The following is a 24,058-nucleotide window of genomic DNA, read 5'->3' as shown; positions in this document are numbered from 1 at the left end:
TCCATTCATGTCCAAAGAAGCGTCTGTTTTACTAGATTGCTAGATTGCCACCGATCATTGTATTTTCCAGCAGTATCATCTGGGTTGCATTTCAGTCACAGCAGTTACTTTTCAGCTTCTTCATTCTTGGAGTAGGAGTTAGCTTTCCTTTTCTTTTCTGTGTCTACTTTTGACCTCCACTTCCAACTCAACATCCTGGTTCCTTCCTTCCTTTCTGATTTTCATGCCTTTCGTTTCTGTCTAGCTCATCAAGGCTTCCCACAGTGAGATCCGTCTTCTGGAAGAAGGTTCGCACAGTACGTTACTTCCATGTGGACCAGAAGTGAAGTTTCCGGTTTGGATTGTCATGCCTTGGGCAAAAGTGCCAAACTGGAACAGTAATTTACAACCTGTGTAGATGACAGTCAAAATAAGTTGAATGTATAGTGAGTGGTGGGCAAGAGAGGATGCCGGGCCACAGATCCTTAGCCGGAGCTAGATATTTTTTTTATTGACTCCTATAGCTGTCATCTATGATAACACATGCTCAAATATTGAGAAACTTTAACGAAACTAGCACTAATGAAAAGCAGTTGTCTCCAGAAATAACATTGTACTTCGTATATACTATAAGCTTCACTCGCAATGTAACCCATTTTGGAGTATCCATAGGTATTGAATTATATAGAATCATAGCTGACCATATTGACATGGAAACAATGAAAATCATTTCCCATTACCCATCTGTGCATGTCATTTTTTTCCCTTGACAAGGATGCTTTTTATACTTTTTTTCATTTTAAACAAATGTAGTTACTTGTGCCTATATAGCAAGTGTTTGCTGATTCTTTCCGGCACTACAGTTTATTTATTATAATGTCTTTACCAATGAACCACCAATATTTTATCAAACATTGTCAGTATTTCAACTGTGCCGTGTGGTTATATTTAATTCATATATTTAATAAATTGATAAAAACCCTCTATACAGAGTGCCAATTACAAAGAGTCCTACAGCTATAGAAAACAGTAAAATGTCAAGACCATTGTGAAGAGAATTACAGCCGCATCAACGAGAACAAAGCCAAAACAAAACATTACAGAGGAAATGCAAGACTAAGTAGTAGACTTTTAAGCCGTATTATGAAGGCAAAAAGAGATGGATACAGTTATCCAACGAGAGTTACCTCATTGCATCGGGAACCCTGAAGAGCCAAAGGGCCTTATTTAGACTTTGGTGGATGTGGTACTCCTTCAACATGGTGGATGTCCGTTATGCGGTATTGCAAGCGGCATAGACTATAATGCAGTTGTAATACAGTGGACGGCTATCTTCCATGTTTGATGGAGTACCACATTTGAAAAACTCTTAGTAAGTCCCAACGGCCTAAAATGGGACAGGGAACAAGCAGAAAAATTACATAGTTTTTTTTAAGTGCCTCTTTTACATTGATTTCTTCTTTCCGCAGGAGTGTTGTGGTCCCTGTCAAGAAGCCCCCTCCTGGAAGTCTAGCGGTGACCACTGTCGGAACAGCCAGTACTGGTGGTGGACTGACACCAGGCACTACGCCCAATATATTTGCTGCTACTGGAGCTACACCAAAAAGTATGATCAACACAACAGGTACTTTTGAAAGTATATTTTAGTTTAACACCATTGGAACATCAATGGTTAAGATTTGCATATCCCTAGGATAATTAATGTGTTCAGTTGTACTGACCATTCAATAACTTAAGGGGGTTGTGACTGGTTCTCAAAAGCTTTCCAGGAATTAAGTGTGACACCAATGAAAAGTTTTTTTTACATTTGCAATAGCATTGTCGACACAGTAAACAGGGCTTAACTACTATGCACAATAATGTAATTGTGATAATAATTGTAACCATTCTATGGGTAATATGAGGAGATTAGTCACAAAATGAGGTAAACAAAAGTCATAACTTTGAGGGTAACATTTTGCAATAATTTGACCATGCAGAACCTGCACATATACTCATGCGTGCATGTTTCATGTATCAAGTACTGCAAACAACATAGGAAAAATCCATGAAAGGAATTAAATGTCACAGTGGCTGGTATGACCACAGGAGTTATGTATTGTAAAAATGGAGGAAAAGTGCCTATTTGGCAATTTTAACACTAACTTGCAATGTTCCTAATCCTAGGCACACGTACTATCTATAGTGTATGGAATAGGCACACAGTGGATTCAAATAATACACAAGTCACTTTTTTACAAGAACTCCAAACATTTGCAGCAACCATTATTCTAAGTATGATATGTTTGTGAATACAAAGGCAACTGTAAATTGTATACATTAAGACATTACACATGTCTTAATGTATAAACCTTTTTCCAGTAGCCCCTTGTAAGAGAATGGGTTACTAGTTGGGGAGGATAGGAGTCCTTCCTAGGCAATGAATCCAAAATCATATTAGATACAACCAGGAGTCCAATGAATAACCCGAGGCTCAATCCCTGGAAGCTATTGGATTAAACAGACCAGCGTAGCTTAAGGAAAAATGTGCAAAGTATTCCTCATTACCAAAACAATTAAAAAGTCAACACACAATACAAATTCCACAGCCTATTTCCAAAAAGTAGCTAAATGTTCAATACGAAAAGTGACACCAAAACGACTAAAATCCAATAAAGGGACCAGGTGATAGGAATTTTTAAGATTTTAGGGCAACAAGTGCCAAGAAAAAGTAAAGCACCAATCAGAAGTCACTGGTCTCGGTTGACTGAGACCTGGGTGCTATTTCAGGCAAAAAGCAATGATCCTGGATCAGATGCCTGAAGCGGGGTTGTTCGGGCAAAAATATTACCATCTAACTCAGCCTTTGACTAATCAAAATTTTCCAAGGGGGCAAGTCTGTAAGCTGTATACCACTAAGTCCCCTCAAAGCCATATAGCAATTGGAGTGCCTCCAGTGCCAGGGTAGGGTCGGTCTCTAGCTATGAGCCCACTTTTTCGGAATTTCCACCTCTAGCCGTAGCTACATCACTCGAGCTTCTAGCTAAACTAAAGTCTGGGTCCCCTCTTGATCCCTGCCCAGACAACTTTTTGGCTAAAATAGCGGAGGTTATAAATCCCCTTGGTAACCCCGTGCTGAACCTTTCCCTCAGCACTGGTGTGGTACCGTCAGTCTGGAAGCAAGCTATGATCATCCTGTTACTAAAAAAGCCCAGTTTGGACCCGGAGGTCCATGCTAACTTTAGGCCTATTTCCCTCCTACCAGCCTTTGCTAAAATCGTGGAGAAACACGTACATACATCCCTCTCTAGCTTCCTTGAAAGCCACAATTTTTTACATTCCACTCAATCCGGCTTCCGCACCAACTTGAGCACCGAGACGGTGCTGCTGGAAGTTACGGAGGCAATCAAGGAGGTATTGGATGCAGGAGGACAGGCCATGCTGGTGATGCTCGACTTGTCGGCGGCCTTTGACACCGTCCCCCATGAGGGTCTCCTCACCAGACTTAGTGAGATCGGTCTGCGGGGACGTTGCTCAGCTGGTTTAGATCTTTTTTAGCGGGCCGCTGTCAAACTGTCTGGTCCCCCCTTATTCTGCGGTAGTGCCGCCACTGGAGGTCGGAGTTCCCCAGGGCTCTGTTTTGAGCCCTACTCTTTTTAATATCTTTATGACCCCTCTGGCGGCACTGGCGGAGTCGTTTGGGGCCCTGATCGTGTCGTATGCCGACGACACTCGGCTCCTCTTCACGTGTGGGAAGGGGTCTGAGTTCGACGGTGAGAACATCCGAGGGTGCCTTGGGGCTGTTTTTAAATGGTTCCAGCTAAACAGCCTCAAGTGTAACTCAGACAAATCTGAGGTACTCTTTTTCGGCTGTCGATCTGATCCAAGTTGGCAGGATTGGTGTCCTGTAAATATGTTTCCTCCATCGGCGGCATCTACGATGGCCAAAAATCTTGGAGTTAAAATCGATAACGGCTTAACGCTGAAGTCCCAGTTTCTTGGTTTAGCAGGAACATGTTTCGGCCTCCTTAAGATGCTCCGTAAGTTCCTTCCCTTGCTCTCGTTGGCACACAGGAAAACTACAGTGCAAGCCCTTATTGGATCGCGGCTTGACTATGCCAATGTCCTGTACTTGGGCCTGCCGGAGTATCTTCTCCAACGTCTACAGGTGGTTCAGAACTCGGCGGCTCGGGCCATTTTTGCCCTACATAGGCGAGCCAGAGCGTCTGACCTCCTGTACACTCTTCACTGGTTGCCTATCCGGAAACGGATAGTTTTCAAGGCACTTACTTTGGCCCACAAGGCTTTTCATGCTACGAGGGCCAAATGCATTCAGAAGCGGCTGGCTCTCTATCAGCCTGCCAGATCTCTGAGGTCAGAGTCGCGGGCTCTGGCCGTGGTTCCAGTTATAAGAAGAGTACGGACTGGTGGCCCGTCTTTCAAACGTCTGGCTCCTCAGCTCTGGAATACCCTGCCGATTACTCTTCGCAGGAATACCAAACTGTTGGCCTTTAGGAAGGACCTAAAATCCTGGCTTTTTGCTCAGTAGGCCTGCCCCCTCGCCGCCTGCCACCCTGTTTCCACTGTAGGTCATTAAAGCGCCGGGACACTCCTCCTTAACTAACATTAACATTAACCTGCTGAAGCCATTGGCAGGATATGTTGAGAGTGGGAAAACTTCAGTTTTGCAGCTGGCAAAAACACATATTTTGGTGGATATTTGTCACTCCTTCGGTTTGTCAAAATTTCTACTTTCATTCTTAGTTTTTTTTATGGAGTTCAAAATCCCTCAGTGGGTCAATACTGAGGCTGCATACAATCAAGTCTTCCCGAAATCTGAAACCATTGCCTTGAGGTCCAGATGACTCTCCGGAGGTCTTAATAATCCAAAGGCTTTAAGTCCCAACTTTTCAGGCTCCTTGGAGTAGCTCCTCTTGGCCATTTCTACACTTAATGGTGAGGACCCGCTCCAGCGAGGACCGCCACGAAAAAGACCACCACTTGCAGCTTGTGTACCTATGGTCACACAGGTGGTCAGCCATCTGACCCTTGGAGTCCACTTCCTGGTCCCAGGGACAAGCGGAAGAATGTCCAGCCCTTCAAATCTCATCCGCTTGTGTTCTTCTGCGAAGTACAGAAGGAGTTCTGATGAGAAGTGGATGTGGTGTGCTTTTGTAGGATCACCTTAGCCAGTGAGTGGTGTGACTTCTTGACACTCCCCAACCAATGAAAACATGTTTCCATAGGAAAACTCATCTCACCTTTGCAGCACATCATGTTTACCTTACTGCACACTGTCCCACAGTGCACTCTTCTAAGTAAAATCCAGCTTGTCAGCACCCTTCTGTACTTGGTGGCTGCTGTGTACCAGCTAAGGGTGGGTTTAAGGAAAAGAGCAGTCCCCTACTCAGCTGATTCAGACTGGTCTGGGGCCAGCTCTTCCTCCCACTGGACCGGTAATAAGTTTGCTACAGATGTCCCAGAGAAGAAATGCTTATATACTCTTTTTACATATAACTATAAATCATCAGCACTGTGTGGCAATGGATCAATTCCTTTCTCTCCAACCACAAGCAAGATGTCTACTTTTCGCCCAGTTATATCGGGATTTCAAGAAAACAACTGTGGTGTACCTCAGGAATCAGCCTTAAGTCCATGTCTATTTACTCTCTATGTGTCTCCCCTTGCTGCTATTGTTCAAGCATGTGGTTTTAATGTCGCATCCTACACTGATGACACCCAGTTGATGTTTGCTTTACACATCTTTACGGTGCGGCCTCAGACAACTTTCAAGGTTGCCTATCTGCAGTAGCAGATTGGATGCATAAAAGTTATCTTTCCTTGGACTCCGAAAAATCTAAAATCCTGATATGTGGCCCCTCCTCCACACCAGATCTGACCGAATTCTGGCATTCTGATATGGGTCTTCCCCTTCACCATATACTGATCAAGTTAGGCAATGCCCTCTCATTTAAGCTTTTCATTAATACTACCACAGGAGTCTGTTTCTCTCTACTGCAAGAACACACGAGAAATATATTTGTTCATGCATTGATCACCTCTAGGCTTGATTATGCCAATGTGTTGCTCTAGGGATCTCCCCAAGCATTGCTAAACAGATTGCAACGGGTTCAGAAAGCTGCAGCCAGATAGGTGCTGAATATTCCTAAAAGGAAATCTATTTAAAATGGCGTAAAATGTCTCCCCTGGCTTCCCATCAGGCAAAAATGAAGTTCAAAGCCCTGATAATAACATTGAGGGCTACACAATTGAAAGGCCATGACAAAATCAAAAAATACCTTCCTCGCAGAGCTTTACACTTAGCCAATCACAACCTGTTTTACATTCCCAAAATTAAAAAGACCAGAGCAGGTGGGGGCTCCTTCCCTTTTCTGGTCCCGAAGCTCTGGAATCTTTTGCCCGATCACTTTAGATGCGGCACATCAGAATACTTATTCAAGAGTCTACTGAAGACCCACCTTTTCAGAGAGATTTAATGTTGGCTGGTCGCTCTGCTATCGACTCCTCATAACTGCACCCATGGCCGGACTGGGAACCTAAACCGGCCCCGGCAAACTGCTCGGCCGGCACCCCTTGGAGGGAGGGGGGTTGCAGCCGAGCTGTTTGTGAGGGCCGGTTTCGACTGATTTTGTTACAGAGGCCCGATATTGCCGACCCTCAGTAACAAAAATGGCCCCCTAGGGGCCGAAACCGACCACTCCCTGGTGGTCCTCGGGGAAACGCCCGGTGCCCACTACGGTCAGTCCGGCCCTGACTGCACCCTACTATAACTTAGCACCTGGATGACACTTTTTCGTTTGTGCTTCATAAAGGTATTTATTTAATTCATCCATTCATTGACAATCCTTGCCCTGGTCTCTTTCAAGGTAATGAAGTTTCTAAACCCTCCCTAACTACCCTTCATGAGCAGATATGAGTCACATACCTCACACCCAGGTCTTCTTGCCAAAGACCTAAGCCATTGTTTCTGTTCTTGGAGCAGCTTTCACACATCATTAGGAGAAGCACTAACAGAGGCTTGCTTCAGGCAGACTAATGGAGGAAGAGGCAGACAAAGTCTAACTGATTAAAAATTGCTTTGCTAAATATTTATTAAAAACCCTGACTCAGACACTAACATGGATGTCCAATAAACATTCAAATAGTGGTTGAATCTTTCTGGTAAGTTGTCCCAAACCAAATTTAACAGACTTATGATTTTGTTCTGAACTTTACTTTCTGTCATAGGTTAGCTAAACAGTGAAAATAGCTTTTGGGGGCTAGTCGCTGTAGGTGCATGTCAACACTAATTTCTTGCATCTACCACTTTTCAATACTAGGCAACCTACCTTTTGGGCTACCTAATGGTTATCTTGACAGGTTTTCATGCAGATTTAATAGCTCCAGGAGTTAGGCTTCACATTTAGGCCTGAGGCCATGCTCTCACTTGTCAGCACAGTGGATGGCTAATGTGCTGTAGTCTAAAGGGGACATTTATTATTTTTGTGTCATTTGTGTATTTGATTGCACCATATACTATGGCATTACTAGACAGTGAAATATTCCAGCAGGGTTTAGGGGAGTTTAACATGTTTTGGGGGCAGTGGCACATGCACTGGGTCTGGGCATCAGTACCCAAGTGTTCCGAGTTTAAAAACCAGAAGCATCAGTTCGCAAACAATGGGTTAATCAGGCAAAACCGAGATTTTCTCATACTCCTTAATGTAGACAACAAACTCCTTTTGATTCCTTGAAGTTAGGTTGTACCAAGCAACTGTCTGTAACTTCAAATAGGATTAAGATGCAGTTACTTCAATGTAGGGCTGAAATTTGGAGTAACCTAACATGTTAGGTCCGTTTTATTGTTATATTTTCACATGCAATAGCAAAGTATATCTCTATAAATGGTAAACTAGATTTTACCTTCATTTTAATAAGTTTAATTTACCCTTGCTCAAATGTTAAGATGTTATTGAAATGTGTATGACCTTTTTGCCCCAACAGGTGCTGTGGATTCTGCGTCCTCTTCTTCCTCTTCATCTTCCAGTTTTGTAAATGGTGCTACGAGTAAAAATCTTCCAGCAGTACAAACTGTTGCTCCAATGCCAGAAGATTCTGCTGAAAACATGAGGTGAGATATTGCAAAATGCTATTTTAATAGACTTTAATTTGACATAAAATGCCCAATTGTATAGTTAGAAATGTTATGATGGAGATTTGGGTGCATTTTAAAGATGGTGAGTGATAAAAGATAGCTTTGATAGCTTCCTTACTTTAGGTTCTGATGTACATGAATACATTAGTATAAGGGCCATGCAGGTAATAGAACATTGACATGTGAGGCGTGTGCTGAAATGTAGTATTGTTTGTTCTAGTTTCAAAAGGGTTGTCCTCCTATGGACATGGTTTGCATTCCTCATATGGGAGTGTGCCGTTCTTTGAGGTGCAAAGAATGCTGGACAATATTAAGAAAAAAGGCACACTCGAGAGGATTGTGCAGTGAACCTTTTGACCCTGTGTGAGGTCTCCAGTATTTTAAGACCTAGTCCATAAAGACGCCTATGAGGCTGAGGAAATCATTTTTATCAACCACTCTCTACCAGCACCGGTTGCTACTGTCGCAAGTCAGCAAAGAAAGACAGCTCAATCCATAGAGAGAAGCATTCCAAGACTATAATGAACCACTTGTGAACACCCAAGCTTTGGAGGAAGAGTAGACTGCTCTGACGGAGTACTAAAGCATCCATCTTGGGTCCCGGAAGTTGACAGTCAAATCATACTGTCACTTGAGTACTAAAAGAAACCGGATAGCCCAGTGCACAAGTAGACTAAACACTACAGCAAGCATAGTACAGATCCTCAAAATACCATGTAAAACATAGGTAGCAAGGATGAAAGCTCTGCTGGACAAAAAAACATGAAAACAGCAACCAGCAGACTAATGCAAAGCACCACAAATAAGTGAAAAAAGAAGCCCACCCCAACAGGCAGGACACTGCGTTGTTGGTTTGCATGGATACCTGTTGGCTATCTGAAGCAGATGCACAGTGATCACCACCTTCTGTTAGAAGATCTGCTCATTCAGCAGTCTTGGCAGGAAGAGGTTGGCTCATATATTATCAGACGCCAAACAAAAAACATGGGTTACTTGGAATCACAGTATTTTTAACAATTCCTCAGAGAGTATATTGTTGCCCTATGAGGAAGGTGGAACTGGGGAAAACTGTAGCATGAGTTCAGCTCTTTATGTGGGGGCAACAGAAACTCTATAAAAGACCTTGAATAATGCCATAGCAGGGTAGGCCTGTGAGGATCAGCAAAATGGAAGAGCAACAAAAAAGAGTGATGTTCCTCACTCACAAAGGAAGATTTGCAGCAACACCTTACTGACATCCAGGATAGGTTGAGAAAATCCTGTGCTGAGTAGCTAAATTCTATGAAGCCAGAAATGAAATCTGTAGTTTCTGATCTCTTGAAAGACATGCAAGCTACAGGCAAGAGAGTAAATTCAATTGAATAATTCATAACACAAATGAACAGTGACGTGATGAGAAACAGTCTACCCCTGTAATGGCAGACAAAACTCTATGAAATCCGTTACAAAGTGTGACGATATTGAGGAGAGATCCACAAGGGACAATGGGGAACATGCATCAAACCATTTTACGATCGCAAATAGTGCGAATCGCAAAATTCGGCTGTTTGCGATCGCAAAATGACCTTTTGAGATGCATGTACCTTTTTTGCAATTCCCATATAAAGAAATCGAAATTGTTTGCGATTCTCTTAATTGCGAATGCAGTTAGGGAATCCCAAATTCCAATCCCCTAAATGCGATGCATTATGCAATCGTAAATTGTGTTTTTGCAATTTAGAATCACAAATTACCATCAACTTCAAGTTGATGGTAATTTGCACTTCCTTTGAAAAATGCAACTAAATGCATTTTTCAAAGTGCATTGTGATGCACACACATGCAAATGAGCTAAAACTAGTGAGTTGAGCGTTCCACTGGAGGCAATATACCTGTGACGAGCTGAGCTCGTCCTGAGCACAGGGGCGCCTTAGCTCATGACAAGCTCAGCTTGTCATGAGCATGGGGACGCTGTGCGCGCCCCCCTCCCCCTCAGCACAGCGGGGGATTAACCCCTGCAGCGAAGGGGTTAATAAATACTTGTACAGTATGTCTGGGATGTGTCATTCCTTAATAAAATCATTATCAGATTTGAAAGGCTCACACTTATGGAGAAAAAAAACACCCAACGGAAAAGGAGTTTACTTCTCACATAGCCATAGGACCTACTGGAGGAACTGCAATTTTGGAGTACAGAGTAAAAGTGAAACACGTGGGGTTTTGAAACATTTAATATGAGCTTGATGTTAGAAATCAAATTGAGAAATAATTTAGATTAAATGACACTGGTGAGATACAAATGTATATGGTTTAGCATGCCTTTAAGGCAAGGTGACGGGCACATTTATAGCTGCTGGGACTGATGAAAGATATGATATAGTGCTGAGGAGGCAGAGACTGGAGGAAAAACTGAATAAGGCTGAGGATCCCGTAAAAAAATACAGGATCACTAATGGCCTTGAGAGCAGTTATTTTTATGCTATGTGAATTTTGTAGAGCGCTGCTAATCCCCAGCTGAGGGGACAGCTTAAACACACTTGTGACCGAACGATCAGAGAGATAGAATTACTTAAACTGAAACAAAACTTCTAAGAAAAAGCTAACAAAGCAAATAAACTCCTAACAGCTATACGGTTTGTAGAAAAAAAGAAAGTTGCTAGAATGCTAAATTTCTGTACTAGTTATGTACATATTATAAACTCTGAAAGTAGTTACCAAAGATTGCTCACTGACTTTTTGAGAAACCTCTCTACCAGGCTCAGGTGACAGGCCTTCGGCTCAGGCCTATGACTCAGGTTCAGGGTCTTTAGCAACTGGTACATCCCTCGGAAGTGGGCTATAAGACTATATTAGAACATTGGAATGCTGAGAGCTCTGTTGAAGGCAATTAAGTGGCCCTGGACCAACAATGGCAGGTATAGGCCTTCGGCTGCAACATTTCAATTTTTGTCTTTCTAATTCCCCCTGCTTGATTTAGGGCATTGTTCCCTCAGTTGGTGAAATGTTTTATTAGCCATGTAACCCTTCTTCCTCTGGTTATACAATTGATAAAGGCCCTCACCCTCCTTATAGGTCCTCGCCTCTCTGGTTGAGATCCTTCAACAACCAGTGTAGCAGATTTTAAAAGATAGAATGCAGAAATACACCTGCTGGAAAACTCAATAACAGATTATTTGAGTTTGGCTTTTCTCTCCACAGGGAAAATATTTTTCTTTATGGATAACCCTTCTCACCTGCACCAGTGTCAAATATTGTGTATTCCGTGCTCATGGAAATACACTTGCTCCTGTGTTTTTCCAAATTCGTTTCATGTACTTTCCCAGGGTACAAAAAGGTAATTCCAAATGTTTGACAATATCCATAGACTAAGATGTTTGTAAGTTTTACATACATTTTGGATGACGAGCCCCTTTATAATTTCCTTTCTCACTCATGCCCTGAGCCTTAATTCCATCTGCTGGTCCAAATATCTACTAATCCTGATTCTGTGAACGTTCTTACTGTGAACGTTATTGTGAACCCTTTTAACATTAAAACATATTATAGCCTTGGAGCTCGCTGTAGCCAGCTCTTCCGGCCTAAAAGCCTACTCCAGCATTTGGTTTGGACCTTTAACAAGGGAGATGGCATTTAATGGCTGGTAGAGCCGCTACGGATGGCTCGAAGGCTATTTGAACATTCTGCCCCTAGAGGGCAGAATGTTCTAATTTGTAAAACAAAGGCCTCACAGAGCCCAAGGGGACTGAAATCACCTAGGGCTCCGTGAGGCCTTTGTTCACAACTTTTGCTTTGAACAAACATTGGAAGGTTGATGCTCCGGGCTTTGACTAGCCATTCGAAGCCCAGAGCACTCCATTGTTTTCAATGGAGCACTCAACATTCCAATGTTCTAATATGTTAGTCCAACATTGATAGCCAAACTGATGCACAATTGAGTACTGTCATTAACTAATTTTGCAAGAAATTAAATCACTTTCAGTGTAACTGGTATAAGTTTAATATCGGAATATGAAGGGTTGTGCCATACTCTACTCTGTTGGCTACGCTTGTTTTGAGTGTCATGCAATTTAATGACCTTTAACCCCTTCCGTGCTCCCGTTGGCCACTCCCTCCCCAGCCCGGCACAGCCCCGCCCACCTAATAGAACGCCTGCACTGCGGCGGAAAAAACGCAGCGGTTAAGGCGGTATGAGTCACAACAACAGATAGCCAATAGCCAATTATTTGCCATAGTCAAGAAGACCGAGAGTTCCTGGCAAAAACTTGGAGGCACAGACATTAATGGAAGTATTTGTCATTTTAAAACAACTATACGCAAAATGTTGAAGCATAGCAACAAATGAAAGCATTATTGTACTAAAAACAAGTTGTGAAACCGATTTCCAGCCAAATTACGTTTTAGAAAAGTGAAAATAATAACTATGATAGTTCAGTTAGATTCAGTTGCAGTAGATAGACTGGAATTTTAATTTATGAAAGGGAGACCTGCAGGTTTGCAAAGATTGTATATTAAATTGATCTTCTATGTTGTTGACAGACCTGGGCTTGAATGTTTTTTTTCATTGATGCATCTGAACACCATGGGGTGCCAAATGAAAGGTTATACATAAGATTGGGGACAAAGTGTGTTTTTATGTGTTTATGTGTTTTTATATGTACTGTATGGTTTATATCTTGAACGATTCAACTGGGTGAAATGTTTAATTTAAGCACGTGTAATACTTACAACTCCGGTAAATATTGAGTTTCCTATTGATAGTTGCACCTTTACGGGCTGGGAGAACAGGCCAACTTATCCCGTGTCTCAAACACTCACTGTTGGGTAGCGATGTCACATGCTTGTTTTGTGTTGTGCTCTGGATGTAGTGGGTTGCGGTGGATTGCTCATGAAATTGTTAACATCCTTTGTGAAAAAACTTGCAAAAACATTGGTAACAAAAGTTGAACCCACATTTCTTGATGAGCTTTATTGAACTTGACAGGCAATCCGTGGAAACGCAGTGTTTGGCCAGATCAAAGTAAGCATACTGCATGTCTCTTTTTGTCTTTGGTCACTGACCTCCCAATCGAGAATTCCCTCCCTTCAAAGTTAAATATATATGATGTTTTTCTCTATGAAATAAAAAGTCTGTGTTCACAAAGGATGTAAACTAATGTTTTACGGCAGAGGTCCTTCTAAGGCAGGCTTCTGTGATGTTAAAATGTTTTGTGTTTTTTTATGCAAGGGATAGACTGTGCACACCATTTCGACTCCAGGTCAGATAACTTTAGCTAGGCTGAGAGAACACTTTTGACCTATCCTTTGGCTGAAATGATTCATAAACATGGGAAGAAAATAGGAAGATATTTACAGAAAAGACTATGATTAGCCTCACAGTGGACAGAAAGTGTAGCAGAAAGGAAGTAGCTCCTTTTAATGGAAGAGAAACGATAAATGACTAAAATAGACTATTTATTCAGAGTTAAGATGTTTAAACCCCTCTAGGTATTTATAAATTTAGCACAAATCTCTACGTTTTTAACCTACCCCATGTTTTCATTCTTTAATTAAAAGGGCGTTTGTTATTAGCTCAAATAAGGAAATGCTTCTCAGGTGTTAAGTCGATGCCGCGTTTATGCTTTTAAACATTGACTTAAATGTCTCAATTTAAATGAAAAAGCAAGTTCTACTGCAAATGAGGCCATTACGACTAAGCAGCCCCACGAAACAACTAAAATAAACCACCGCCATGCAAATCCGATAAATGTATGTAAAAACCCAGCTGTTACCAAACGAATCTAATAGAAGCGGTGTTATAACTGGAAAACTGCAGTGGCCAGCGGTGTCCTAACGTGCCCACCGTAGTTCCGCAACAGCCAGATAGGTGAGGTGTGCACCTGCCATGCAATGTGCCAAAAATCGAAAGCAACAGCAGCCATTTTGAAACGGGAATGGCGAGGTACAGTCCTTGCATTGGAGATAAAACAGGCTCATGTTGGCTTCCGCCTCACATTGAGCTAGTTATTTTTATTGAACAATGGTGCCTTCAGTGAACTGCACTTTTAGAGTGAACTGGAAAGTCTTCAAGTAGCAGCTGCACTTAAAAATGACCCAGATTAGAGTAATTGGAAGGAAGTGGGACATGATTGGCATTATGTGTTCCATTGCTTGTGCACAGTAGCTGCTGTGTATACAGGCTGCTGAAGTGGCTTTCTTTCACAAAGCAACTTTTCATTGTGTGGGGGGAGAAACGTCAAGTTTTGCTTCACAGCCATTTTTCATTATGAGCCCTGCAGCCGCTACATTATGATATATATATATATATATAAAAATACACATTGCGACTTTCCTCTGCACCTTTATTTGTTCAATTCTGTTTGTAGATGATCATGCCACGATTCCCTATATAAGGAACGTGTACATGTCACCTATGCGCGGCATAGTGCCCCGCATCAGTTCTGTGCTGTCCTTCTGTGTCCTTGAATGCTTTATCCAAGATGTAAAAGTGGCAGAGCATATTCATTTCCTCGTCTTGTAATGGTCTCTTTCCCCAGTGTGTTGGAAAACGTTTTTGTCATGTGCAGTGTTTGGAAAACAACTTTTCCCACTGAAATAAGCATTAGGCCCACTTCAGTAAAAAGCTCCCATTGAATTAATTAACAAATAGATAATTTGCCTTTCTGTTTTCAGGAAGTGGCAGTAACATCAAAAAACAGTGGTACAGGTGCTACATGATAATAAGTCTATAGACCCTTGGACAATACTCAGGTTATTATGTAGGCTGATAACGTTGGTTGAACTTTCCTATACTAACCATTTCCCTCTTTAGCCCCTCCTGTTTCACGGCTCCGCCTCCTGTATTTGCATGTTGTCGTTTTCATCTATTATCACAAATGCCTTGAATATCCATCCATCGTCATACAACGTGCATGTGTCGTTTGTCTCTTTAGCCAATGTATGCATGGTTTGCTGTCCTTTATCCACCTACCTCCCCTATCGCATGTGTCTGCCTGCTGTTATTACCCACACTGCCTTGCATGCGATGTGGCCCTTCCTCTGCCTGTAGGGAGCACATAAGAAAACACCCTTCCTTCCGTTCACTCCTACTTGGCGTTGAGATCCTTTATCGCTGACGGTTGGCCCTTCTGCTGTTGTCGCTTCTCTGTACAGTTACTTCCAGCCCAGATTACTCGAATCTAGAATAGTGGCCAGGCTGCTTGAATTATTAAACAATAATGATGTATTTTCCATGATAGACTGCAATGCTCTTATGTGTTTTTCTGCAGTTATTCGATAAAGGTCTTAAAAAGGTGATTCACATTATTTTATTTCCATCTGCCTTTTGTGTTTTTAAATAACTGCTCTTGTCAATATTACTTTAACAGGATGTTAAGACTTTATCCCTTCACGCCTTCGTTTAAGGATACTTCATAAAGTGAAATGTTGTACTAATTGCAAATGTTGGGTAAAACAAAATGTCCAGTAGAGGGCAGTTTAAATCCTCTGTTGGGCTTTCTCATTATCCAGTGAAATTGCAGTGAACTCAAATGATGCTTTTAAACATGTCGAAATTGGGTCATCTTCAGGGTCCAGTCCGAGGGCGATGCAGGTAGACTGAGGGTGCCGAGCGTCAAGGGCGGTATGCCGAATACGCTCCCACCCCCCTCCTGAGACCCATGGTGATTTATTTAAATACCAGAAAAGTGCAGAAACCGCAAAGTTGAAGCCTCCTAAACCAGGAGTTATTAGGAAGACATTTATTCTTCCTAATTTTTTGCACTTTTTCACTTTTTTGTTCATTTTCACTTTCACGCCCCTAGGTAAGGGTGGGCCTTAGCGCGTCCATACCGCCAGGGTATAGAACACTTATAGTCCTGAAGAATTACCTGGTAAAATTACACCGTTTCTATGGCAAGAAACATGTCAACTGATACATAGGAATCTACCACTCAAATTAATGTGGACTGCTTCCATACACATAACATTTTCAATCAATCAATCAATCAAAACACTTGTATAGCGCGCTACTCAACCGGAAGGGTCTCAAGGCGCTTGGGGGGGGGAGGGGACCGCTACGGCTCGAACAGCCAGGTCTTGAGCTGTCTCCTGAAGGTGAGGTGGTCCTGGGTCAGCCGAAGGTGGATGGGGAGGGAGTTCCATGTCTTGGCCGCCAGGTAGGAGAAGGATCTGCCTCTGGCGGTAGTTCTTCGGATGCGTGGTACGGTGGCGAGGGCGAGGCTGGCGGACCGTAGCTGGTGGGTGGGTGTGTGGAAGGTCAGGCGGTCGTTGAGGTACTTGGGGCCCAGGTCGTGGAGGGACTTGTGTGCGTGGGTGAGGAGCCTGAACGTGATCCTCTTGTTGACGGGGAGCCAGTGCAGGTTCCTCAGGTGGCTGCGTCGAGGGATGTCCAGGATGAGTCGGGCTGAGGCGTTCTGGATGCGTTGTAGTCTTTTCTGTAGCTTGGCTGTGGTTCCGGCGTAGAGGATGTTTCCGTAGTCCAGCCGGCTGGTGACGAGGGCCTGGGTGACCGTCTTCCTGGTTTCGATCGGGATCCAGCGGAAGATCTTGCGGAGCATGCGGAGGGTGTGAAAGCAAGAGGAGGAGACGGCGTTGACTTGTCTAGTCATCGAGAGGGAGGAGTCCAGGATGAAGCCCAGGTTGCGTGCGTGGTCTGTCGGCTTGGGGGCGGTGCCCAGGGCTGGGGGCCACCAGGAGTCATCCCAGGCGGAGGGTGATGGTCCAAGGATGAGGCCTTCCGTCTTGTCTGAGTTCAGTTTCAAGCGGCTGTTCTTCATCCACTCGGCGACGTCTTTCATCCCTTCGTGGATGCTGGTTCTGGCGGTGTCGGGGTCTCTGGTGAGGGAGAGGATTAGCTGGGTGTCGTCGGCGTAGGAGATGATGTTGAGGTTGTGTTGGTGTGCGATGGCTGCGAGAGGTCTCATGTAGACGTTGAAGAGGGTGGGGCTGAGTGAAGATCCTTGCGGGACGCCGCAGATGACTTCGGTGGCCTCGGAACTAAACGGGGGAGGCGGACTCTCTGTGTTCTTCCAGCGAGGAACGAGATGATCCACTTCAATGCCTTCTCTTGGATGCCGGTGTTGCTGAGGCGTTGGACTAGGGTGCGGTGGCAGACAGTGTCGAACGCGGCGGAGAGGTCCAGGAGAATGAGTGCCGCTGTTTCCCCGTTGTCGAGAAGGGCTCGGATGTCGTCGGTGGCTGCGATGAGGGCGGTCTCGGTGCTGTGGTTGGCTCTGAAACCGGACTGCGAGGGGTCGAGGGTCCGTTCGTCTCGAGGAAGGCGGCAAGCTGTCTGTTGGCGACCTTCTCAATGACTTTGACAGGAAAAGGGAGGAGCGAGATGGGGCGGAAGTTTTTGAGGTCGGTGGGGTCTGCTGTTGGTTTCTTCAGTAGGGCGCTGAGCTCGGCGTGCTTCCAGCTCTCCGGGAAGGTGGCGGTGTCGAATGAGGTGTTGATGACGTCTCGGAGTTGGGGTGCGATGGTGGAGTCGGCCTTATTGAAGACGTGGTGGGGGCAGGGGTTAGTCGGAGATCCGGAGTGGATGGTGTTCATCGTGCGGGCTGTGTCTTCGGTGGTCACCGCGGTCCAGGTGCGGAGGGTCGTGGCTAGGTGCGTTGGTTCGACAGTAGGGTGCGGGGATGGTGTGCCGAAGCTGTTGTGGATGTCGGCAATCTTGCGGTGGAAGAACGAGGCGGGGGAGTCGCAGAGATCTTGAGAAGGGGTGATGTCGTTGTTGCTGGTGCTGGGGTTGGAGAACTCCTTGACGATGCTGAAGAGTTCCTTGCTGTTGTGGGCGTTGTTGTCCAGTTGATCCTTCAGTGATTTCTTCTTGGTGGTGCAGATGAGCTGGTGGTGCTTGCGGGTCGCGTGTTTGAGGGCGGTCATGTTGTCAGTGGTCCGTTCGAGGAGCCAGGCTTTCTCGAGGGTGCGGCAGGTCTTCTTGGAGAAGTCAAATTCAAATTAATGTGGACTGCTTCCATACACATAACATTTTAAATACTGTCTTTAGTGATCATAGAATAAAAGTTTACTTTTCATACACTACTGACTATTTCAATACCCTCACCACTCGTTAGTTTATTTTTGCACAACACGTCCTGAACTCACTATCCCGCTCCGCAGTAGATCTGGCATTGTAGCACACCAAAGAGACACTCTGTCTCTTTGGTGGAGCCCGATGATGAAGCATGTCATCACTAGATGGTGAGTGAGGGCTTTCTTTAACGTCCCAGTGAGGTCGTTCCTGTACCTTAAGTTTGTTGCTCCCTACTGTGGTCAAGCCTACTCCTTAAGACACTCTTTTTTTGATTATTGAGAAATTGGGTAAGTGACAGGATAGACCGAATAAAAAGAGGCTTATCTAAATAAGAAGCACTGATTAGCTAAATTTGGTTTTGGTCCCGGCTTTATTGGTTGGGTCCGGCTTCTTTACGAAGACCCGCTTGCGCAGATCGTAGTCAACGGTCGAGTTTCGTCCCGTTTAGTCTCGGGCGTGGTACCCGTCAGGGGTGCCCCCTGTCACCACTCCTGTTCGCCCTGGCCCTTGAGCCCCTTGCCGCCTAGATCCGCTGGGAGCCCTCGATAAGGGGTATTCGGTGGTTCACCGACTATGTAGATCGCATTTCGCTCTATGCTGACGACATATTGCTTTATTTAACCTCGCCCAGGAAATCGTTGATGGTTTTCTGTGATGTCCTGGCCACCTTTGGTAGAAACTCGGGTTTAATTATCAATTGGGCAAAATCCTACTTGTACGTTCTTTCTGGCGACGTCCCCCTTCTCCCGCGTAACTGCCCCATACAGGTGACACAGACGGGATTCAAATATCTGGGTATCTGGGTCTCCACAGACCCTGTGGCTCGGTATGAGCTGAATCTTCTCCCACCTTTAACTCGATTGAGGCAGGATGTCGCGGGATGGCGTAGACTTCCACTCTCGCCGTTGGGACGCGCGGCCCTCTTTAAGATGATGTCTTTGCCTTGTTTCCTATATGCCCTCCAAAACACGCTTGACATAGTCCCTGCCAGTTATTTTCGTAACATCGAGGGTCTCCAGAGGAAATTGATATGGGACGGTCGACCTCGCATTGCGTTGTCCAAACTAACGCTCCCGTGGTACGATGGGGGTATTGCCCTCCCGGACATCAAGCAATAGAATTGGGCGTCTCAGTTGGGGGCCATTAATCATGGTATTTATGGTCCCGAACTGAATCCTGCGTTGCTATGGATAGATGGTTGTTGCCGGGGGGCAATTACTATAGGGCACTGTACTCGAAATCAGAGGTCAAGTCATTGTCCGGGCCTACTAGGACAGCGGTTCGTATATGGCATGATGCAACTGCTTCTATGGGTTGGAAGGACCGCCTGACTTTAGCGACCCCACTTTTCGACTCAGATAGACTTGGTACTCTGTGGAAGACTAAAGGGTTCGATAGATGGGACCTCATTGGTATTAGCAAGGTGGGAGACCTCTGGGTTAAAGGACAAGTGAAGTTGTTTGATACTTTAAAGAAGGAGTTTGAATTGGGGAACTCTGAGTATTTCCGCTATGTCCAGAATCACCATGCATTGATGTCGTCTTTTCGACGGGGGAGGCGATACCCGAGTCGTCCACGCTTGAAGATAGATTGCTAGATGGCCACGTTCCGGACAGTACAATCTCCCTTGTCTATAAAACGCTGATTAATGATAGATCGGACCTTCTGTTGCCCTTGCGTGATGTCTGGGTCCGGGACGGTCTTGAATTAGATGATGAGGACTGGCAGTCGGCGATCTCCTCGCCCAAGGAGCTTGCGATTCCAGCGAGACTTCGGCTGGTCCAGCTTAAGATCCTTCATAGGGTGTACATCACGGGCCCCCGTCTGGTCCACATGGGCTTTTCATAGGAGGGTTTATGTAAGCAGGGATGTGGTCTGATGGGGACATTTCTGCATATTATCTGGGAATGCCCTGACGTAGTGGCTTATTGGAATGGGGTGTACAAAGTAATGGAAGAAGTTACGGGTGTTCCTCTTCTACCGGAGGCCAGACGTTGCTTGCTAAATGTCTGGGAACCCACAGATTACAACGTGGCCCAGACCCAGTGGGCGACCCTGGGGGCCATGATCGGTAAACGTGATATTGCACAACTGTGGGGGTCCCAAAGGCCACCTACGGTTGAGACGTGGAAGGAAAACATGGATTGGTGCATGTTTTGGAAAAAAACGGTGTTTTTGGCCCGCGCCGCCCCCGGAAATGGCATAAAATCTGGGGGCCATGGAATAGGTATCGAGGTGACATATGTACACCACCTGCAGTAGATAACATAGATATCCCACTTTCCCCCTGACCCCACATTCAATGTTTGCAATACTGTCTGCTTATTGTCTCTCCCCTGTGCCCCTCCTTCCCTACAATGATTGCTTATTATTTGAAATACTGTTTACCTGACCTTATGTGAACAAAGCGCTATGTATATTGTCTTTGCCTTGCTTGTTATACTTAATAAAAAAAATGTTAAAAAAAAATAAGAAGCACTGAATGCAGTGTTAACCCTGTTATAGATTTTTCTCTTATATACTGGACTTTGGTACACTCAGAAGGCCACAGAACTAGAGCAGACCAAAGCCAAGTGATCCACTGGCTTCACCCCAGTGTGCCAGATCTTCTTCGGTGTGAATGATTTGCAAACCAACCAATGGCACGGCTCTCAGCATCTTGGAGGTGACCCTTTTCTATCCATGTCTGGCCGGTTCAGCTATGAATGGATAATCTCTATGGCAGCTACATGCAATATATAGCTAACCTTTGGTTATTGCTCAGATTCAAGGCGCAAGCAGAAAATTGACATTTTCTATGAGGAAAGAACACTTTTTGGCTTCAGAGATTCGAGATCGAACTTGGCACACATTATGAGGTGCATGTCACTTTCAACAACAAATTTTGAGACTATTGCTGCTCATGCAAGCTTGGCATCCCTTATTCACTCAATCAGTCAATCAATCACTCAGCATTTGTAAAGCCCCCTCTGTCACCCCTAGGGGTATCTGGGTGCTGTAACGCTGTCAAAGAACCATGTCTTGAGTCTCTTTCTGAAGTCTGTAAGCGAGGCGGCCGTATGGAGCTGCAGGGAGAGGTCGTTCCAGGTCTTGTCTGCCAGGTAGGAGAAGGAGCTTCTGCTGCTGCGGGTACGGTGGTTGCAGGGGAGTGAGGGTGAGTGAAGAAACTCATAGGTGTCTAGCAGGTTGGTGGAAGTTCAAGCGATGGTTGAGTTAGGCAGGTCCTAGATCGTGGAGGGCTTTGTAGGCATGCATGAGGATCTTGAACTGGCATCTTTCCTGGATAGGGAGCCAGTGGAGGTCTCTCAGGTAGGGGGTGATGTGGGTTCAGAGTACTTGGTACAACTTATCAACGTTGATGAGATGAAACAATATCTGGGTTCTGCTATTTGATGTTTTCTCCGCTCGCATAGCTATAGTACTGTCTTGAGTGAAAGTATAAGGTTTAAGGTCAGCATTCATGTGACTCCGAGAGGCTTTCGCGCACCACGCCAAAAGATTGCTTTTACAAATAGGAAGCATTAAGTGCAAAAAGGAAAAAACTTTTAAATTTAGTCCTGGGGACAATCAAAATCAGATACAGACCAGGACTACCAATGAGTCATTTGACCATTTCCAATATTCCTAAGGTCATAACTGGACCACATTGCAAAGGGTCACTGCTAAATGCACACTGTGTTGTCCTGAAGAAGGTCTGATGGATTAATATAACTGAAGACCGAAACATCGACTACATAGTACATTTCTCCATATGTGAAAATTTGTATAAGTGGCAGTTTTATTTAAGAAAGATTGATGTCACTTACTGTTTTTATCTTGGATTGGACTTTTAATTCAGATGAATTATAGGAAGAATTGTCTAACTCCTTGTACACATTGCACTCAACGCAAACTGTTGATATGTACCCTATGAATTTATGAGCAATATAAATAAGAAATATTTTTGAAAAAAGATTATCCCGTGTTGTTTTTCATCTTTATTCTGACTATATCACCTGAATAGTCTTTTTATTGTATTGATTGTCAGAATATTACAACGCTCTAAAGTTATAGCAGTTATTGATTTAATTGTTTAGATTTTTGTAAGAATTGAAATACAAATCTGAATCTGAAAATCACCTTGATGAATAAATTCCCTTGCTGGCACCTTAAACCCTATACTCTTAGTATCTGCCCAAGCCCGCAAGGGTGTATTGGGTTTCCCCCCCCCCCCCCCCTGTCTTGAGTGAAAGGCAGACATGTATCGGATTGGGACTGCCATGGATATAGTCTATCTGTCTTGTTTGATTTTGATGCGTGCTTTTGGGCTTTGAAAACTAATCAAAAGTAGGTAATATTATACAACATAAAAAATTATGAGATAATTCAGGTATATCATTTGGATGAAAAGATTGGAATATTTAGTGATTAATGGTTTTAGAATGTGGAATTCATTTCCTACAACTTATGTTTTTGTATTTTAGTTTTTCTTTTGACACTTCCTTAATAAATAGCGCATCAGGGTGCTGTATATGCCATAAATGGTGTGCCACACTCAGGTTTCCATAATTGGTATAATGCCAGTGATATACTCTGCAATCCTTGTGCAGATACCACGTGGGTCAGTTGAGAGCATCTGCTCAGTGTGGACTTGTACCCGAGTGCAACCTCGGAGAACATCGTGTTGCCAGGCCTAGAAATGGACAAGATGGTGGCCATCACATTTTGTCCTTGTTCTCCCCTAAATCTTTGGCGGATCGCACAGCAGTTTTTCATATTATTACGTTTCCTCCCAGTAGGCAGGCCTGGACTGGATATAGCGGGCACCGGGCTTTTCCCTAGCGGGCCACCAGGGTGGGGGCTGGTTCTGGACCCCTGGGGGCCGTTTTCTTTATTGGGCCCGGGTTTGCAGCATAGATGCACCATCGCTCCCCTGTAACACAAGCTGCAGCGGTGTGACGGGAGTGGTGCTTCCAACTAGCCCTACCCCCTCTGGAAGCCAGCCGGCCTGCCGAGCTGGTTGCCAGGGCCGGTTTCAGTTCCCAGTCCGCCTGTGCAAGTAGGACCAGTTGTCAGGAAGTGCTGATTTAGTGTCTATTGCCTGTAGACATTGACATGGTTTTGCAACTTGTCTTTGTTGCATGAAGTTCAAGAGCCACTCTGTTGTGCTTCCTCGAAATCTGCATTTCTAGACCTGGAGGTTTTGCCACCCAGCATTGGCCGATTGTTCTACCTTGTATTTGATGCAACCACAATCCGTGTTCTCCTGCATAGTCAACCTTCCTTTTTCTCCACCCCTGCCTCTCATTTTCTTCTGTTGCCCCAGGCAGCCTTGTGCTGTTGTAGGTCTTCAGTGCATTTCTTTGCCGCTCCTCCTCAGTGTACTCAGCCTAAAACATTCATTTAGCTTTATGGCTCAAACTCGTTCAAGTTTGAGAAGCTCAGAACTCAAGGCTTATCTGATTATCACCGCAACCAATGCCAATGTGCACCCTATCAAAATCTGAGCACTTACATTGTGCACTCTCACCAACCGTTTTGGATTTCTTTTCCCAATCCCTCATACCAGCCTAGAAAACTGTGGTATCTAGAAGGTGGTGACCTGGATTCCACCTTGAACCTCAACCTGAGGATGATGTAGTAATGAAATTCAAAGTAAAGATTTCAAACCAATCAACTGGACACCCTTTATCAATCTAGCTCTGTCTTTTTCTGGTCACAGACTTATTAGCTGACTCCAAGTTTATGATTTAGCCTTTACCCCTTCACCATGGTTGCTATTGATACTGATTTCTAAAAATTATTTTAAGCAAAGACAATAAGTAGGGAAAAGAATCAAATTAATGATTTTACACTGTGAATAGGTAAATTACGAGTGAATTAGAAAGTATTGCTCGACTGAGAAACAGATCATAAATTTGTAGACTATCCCTATGTCCATTATTAAAGAGTCA

General features: G+C 44.3%; 1 protein-coding gene across 7 annotated transcripts in view; it reads left to right on the top strand.

The window, feature by feature from the left end:
• NBEA (neurobeachin) overlaps positions 1 to 24,058 on the top strand; it is a 1,820,918-nt gene that overhangs the window by 782,900 nt on the left and 1,013,960 nt on the right. For 4 of the 7 annotated variants that reach the window (XM_086935108.1, XM_086935107.1, XM_086935112.1 and 1 more), the window contains 3 exons: positions 1,449 to 1,603; positions 7,963 to 8,089; positions 13,074 to 13,109. In XM_086935108.1, coding sequence (XP_086791234.1) covers positions 1,449 to 1,603; positions 7,963 to 8,089; positions 13,074 to 13,109 — 318 coding nt within the window. The remainder of the gene's footprint in view (positions 1 to 1,448; positions 1,604 to 7,962; positions 8,090 to 13,073; positions 13,110 to 24,058) is intronic. The other 3 variants (XM_086935110.1, XM_086935109.1, XM_086935113.1) reach the window with 1 other exon arrangement.

Source organism: Lissotriton vulgaris, chromosome 8 (assembly GCF_964263255.1).
Source record: "Lissotriton vulgaris chromosome 8, aLisVul1.2, whole genome shotgun sequence".
Classification (NCBI taxonomy): domain Eukaryota; kingdom Metazoa; phylum Chordata; class Amphibia; order Caudata; family Salamandridae; genus Lissotriton; species Lissotriton vulgaris.
The sequence above is the reverse complement of the archived record's forward strand: the minus strand, read 5'-3'. Positions and strand labels throughout refer to the sequence as shown.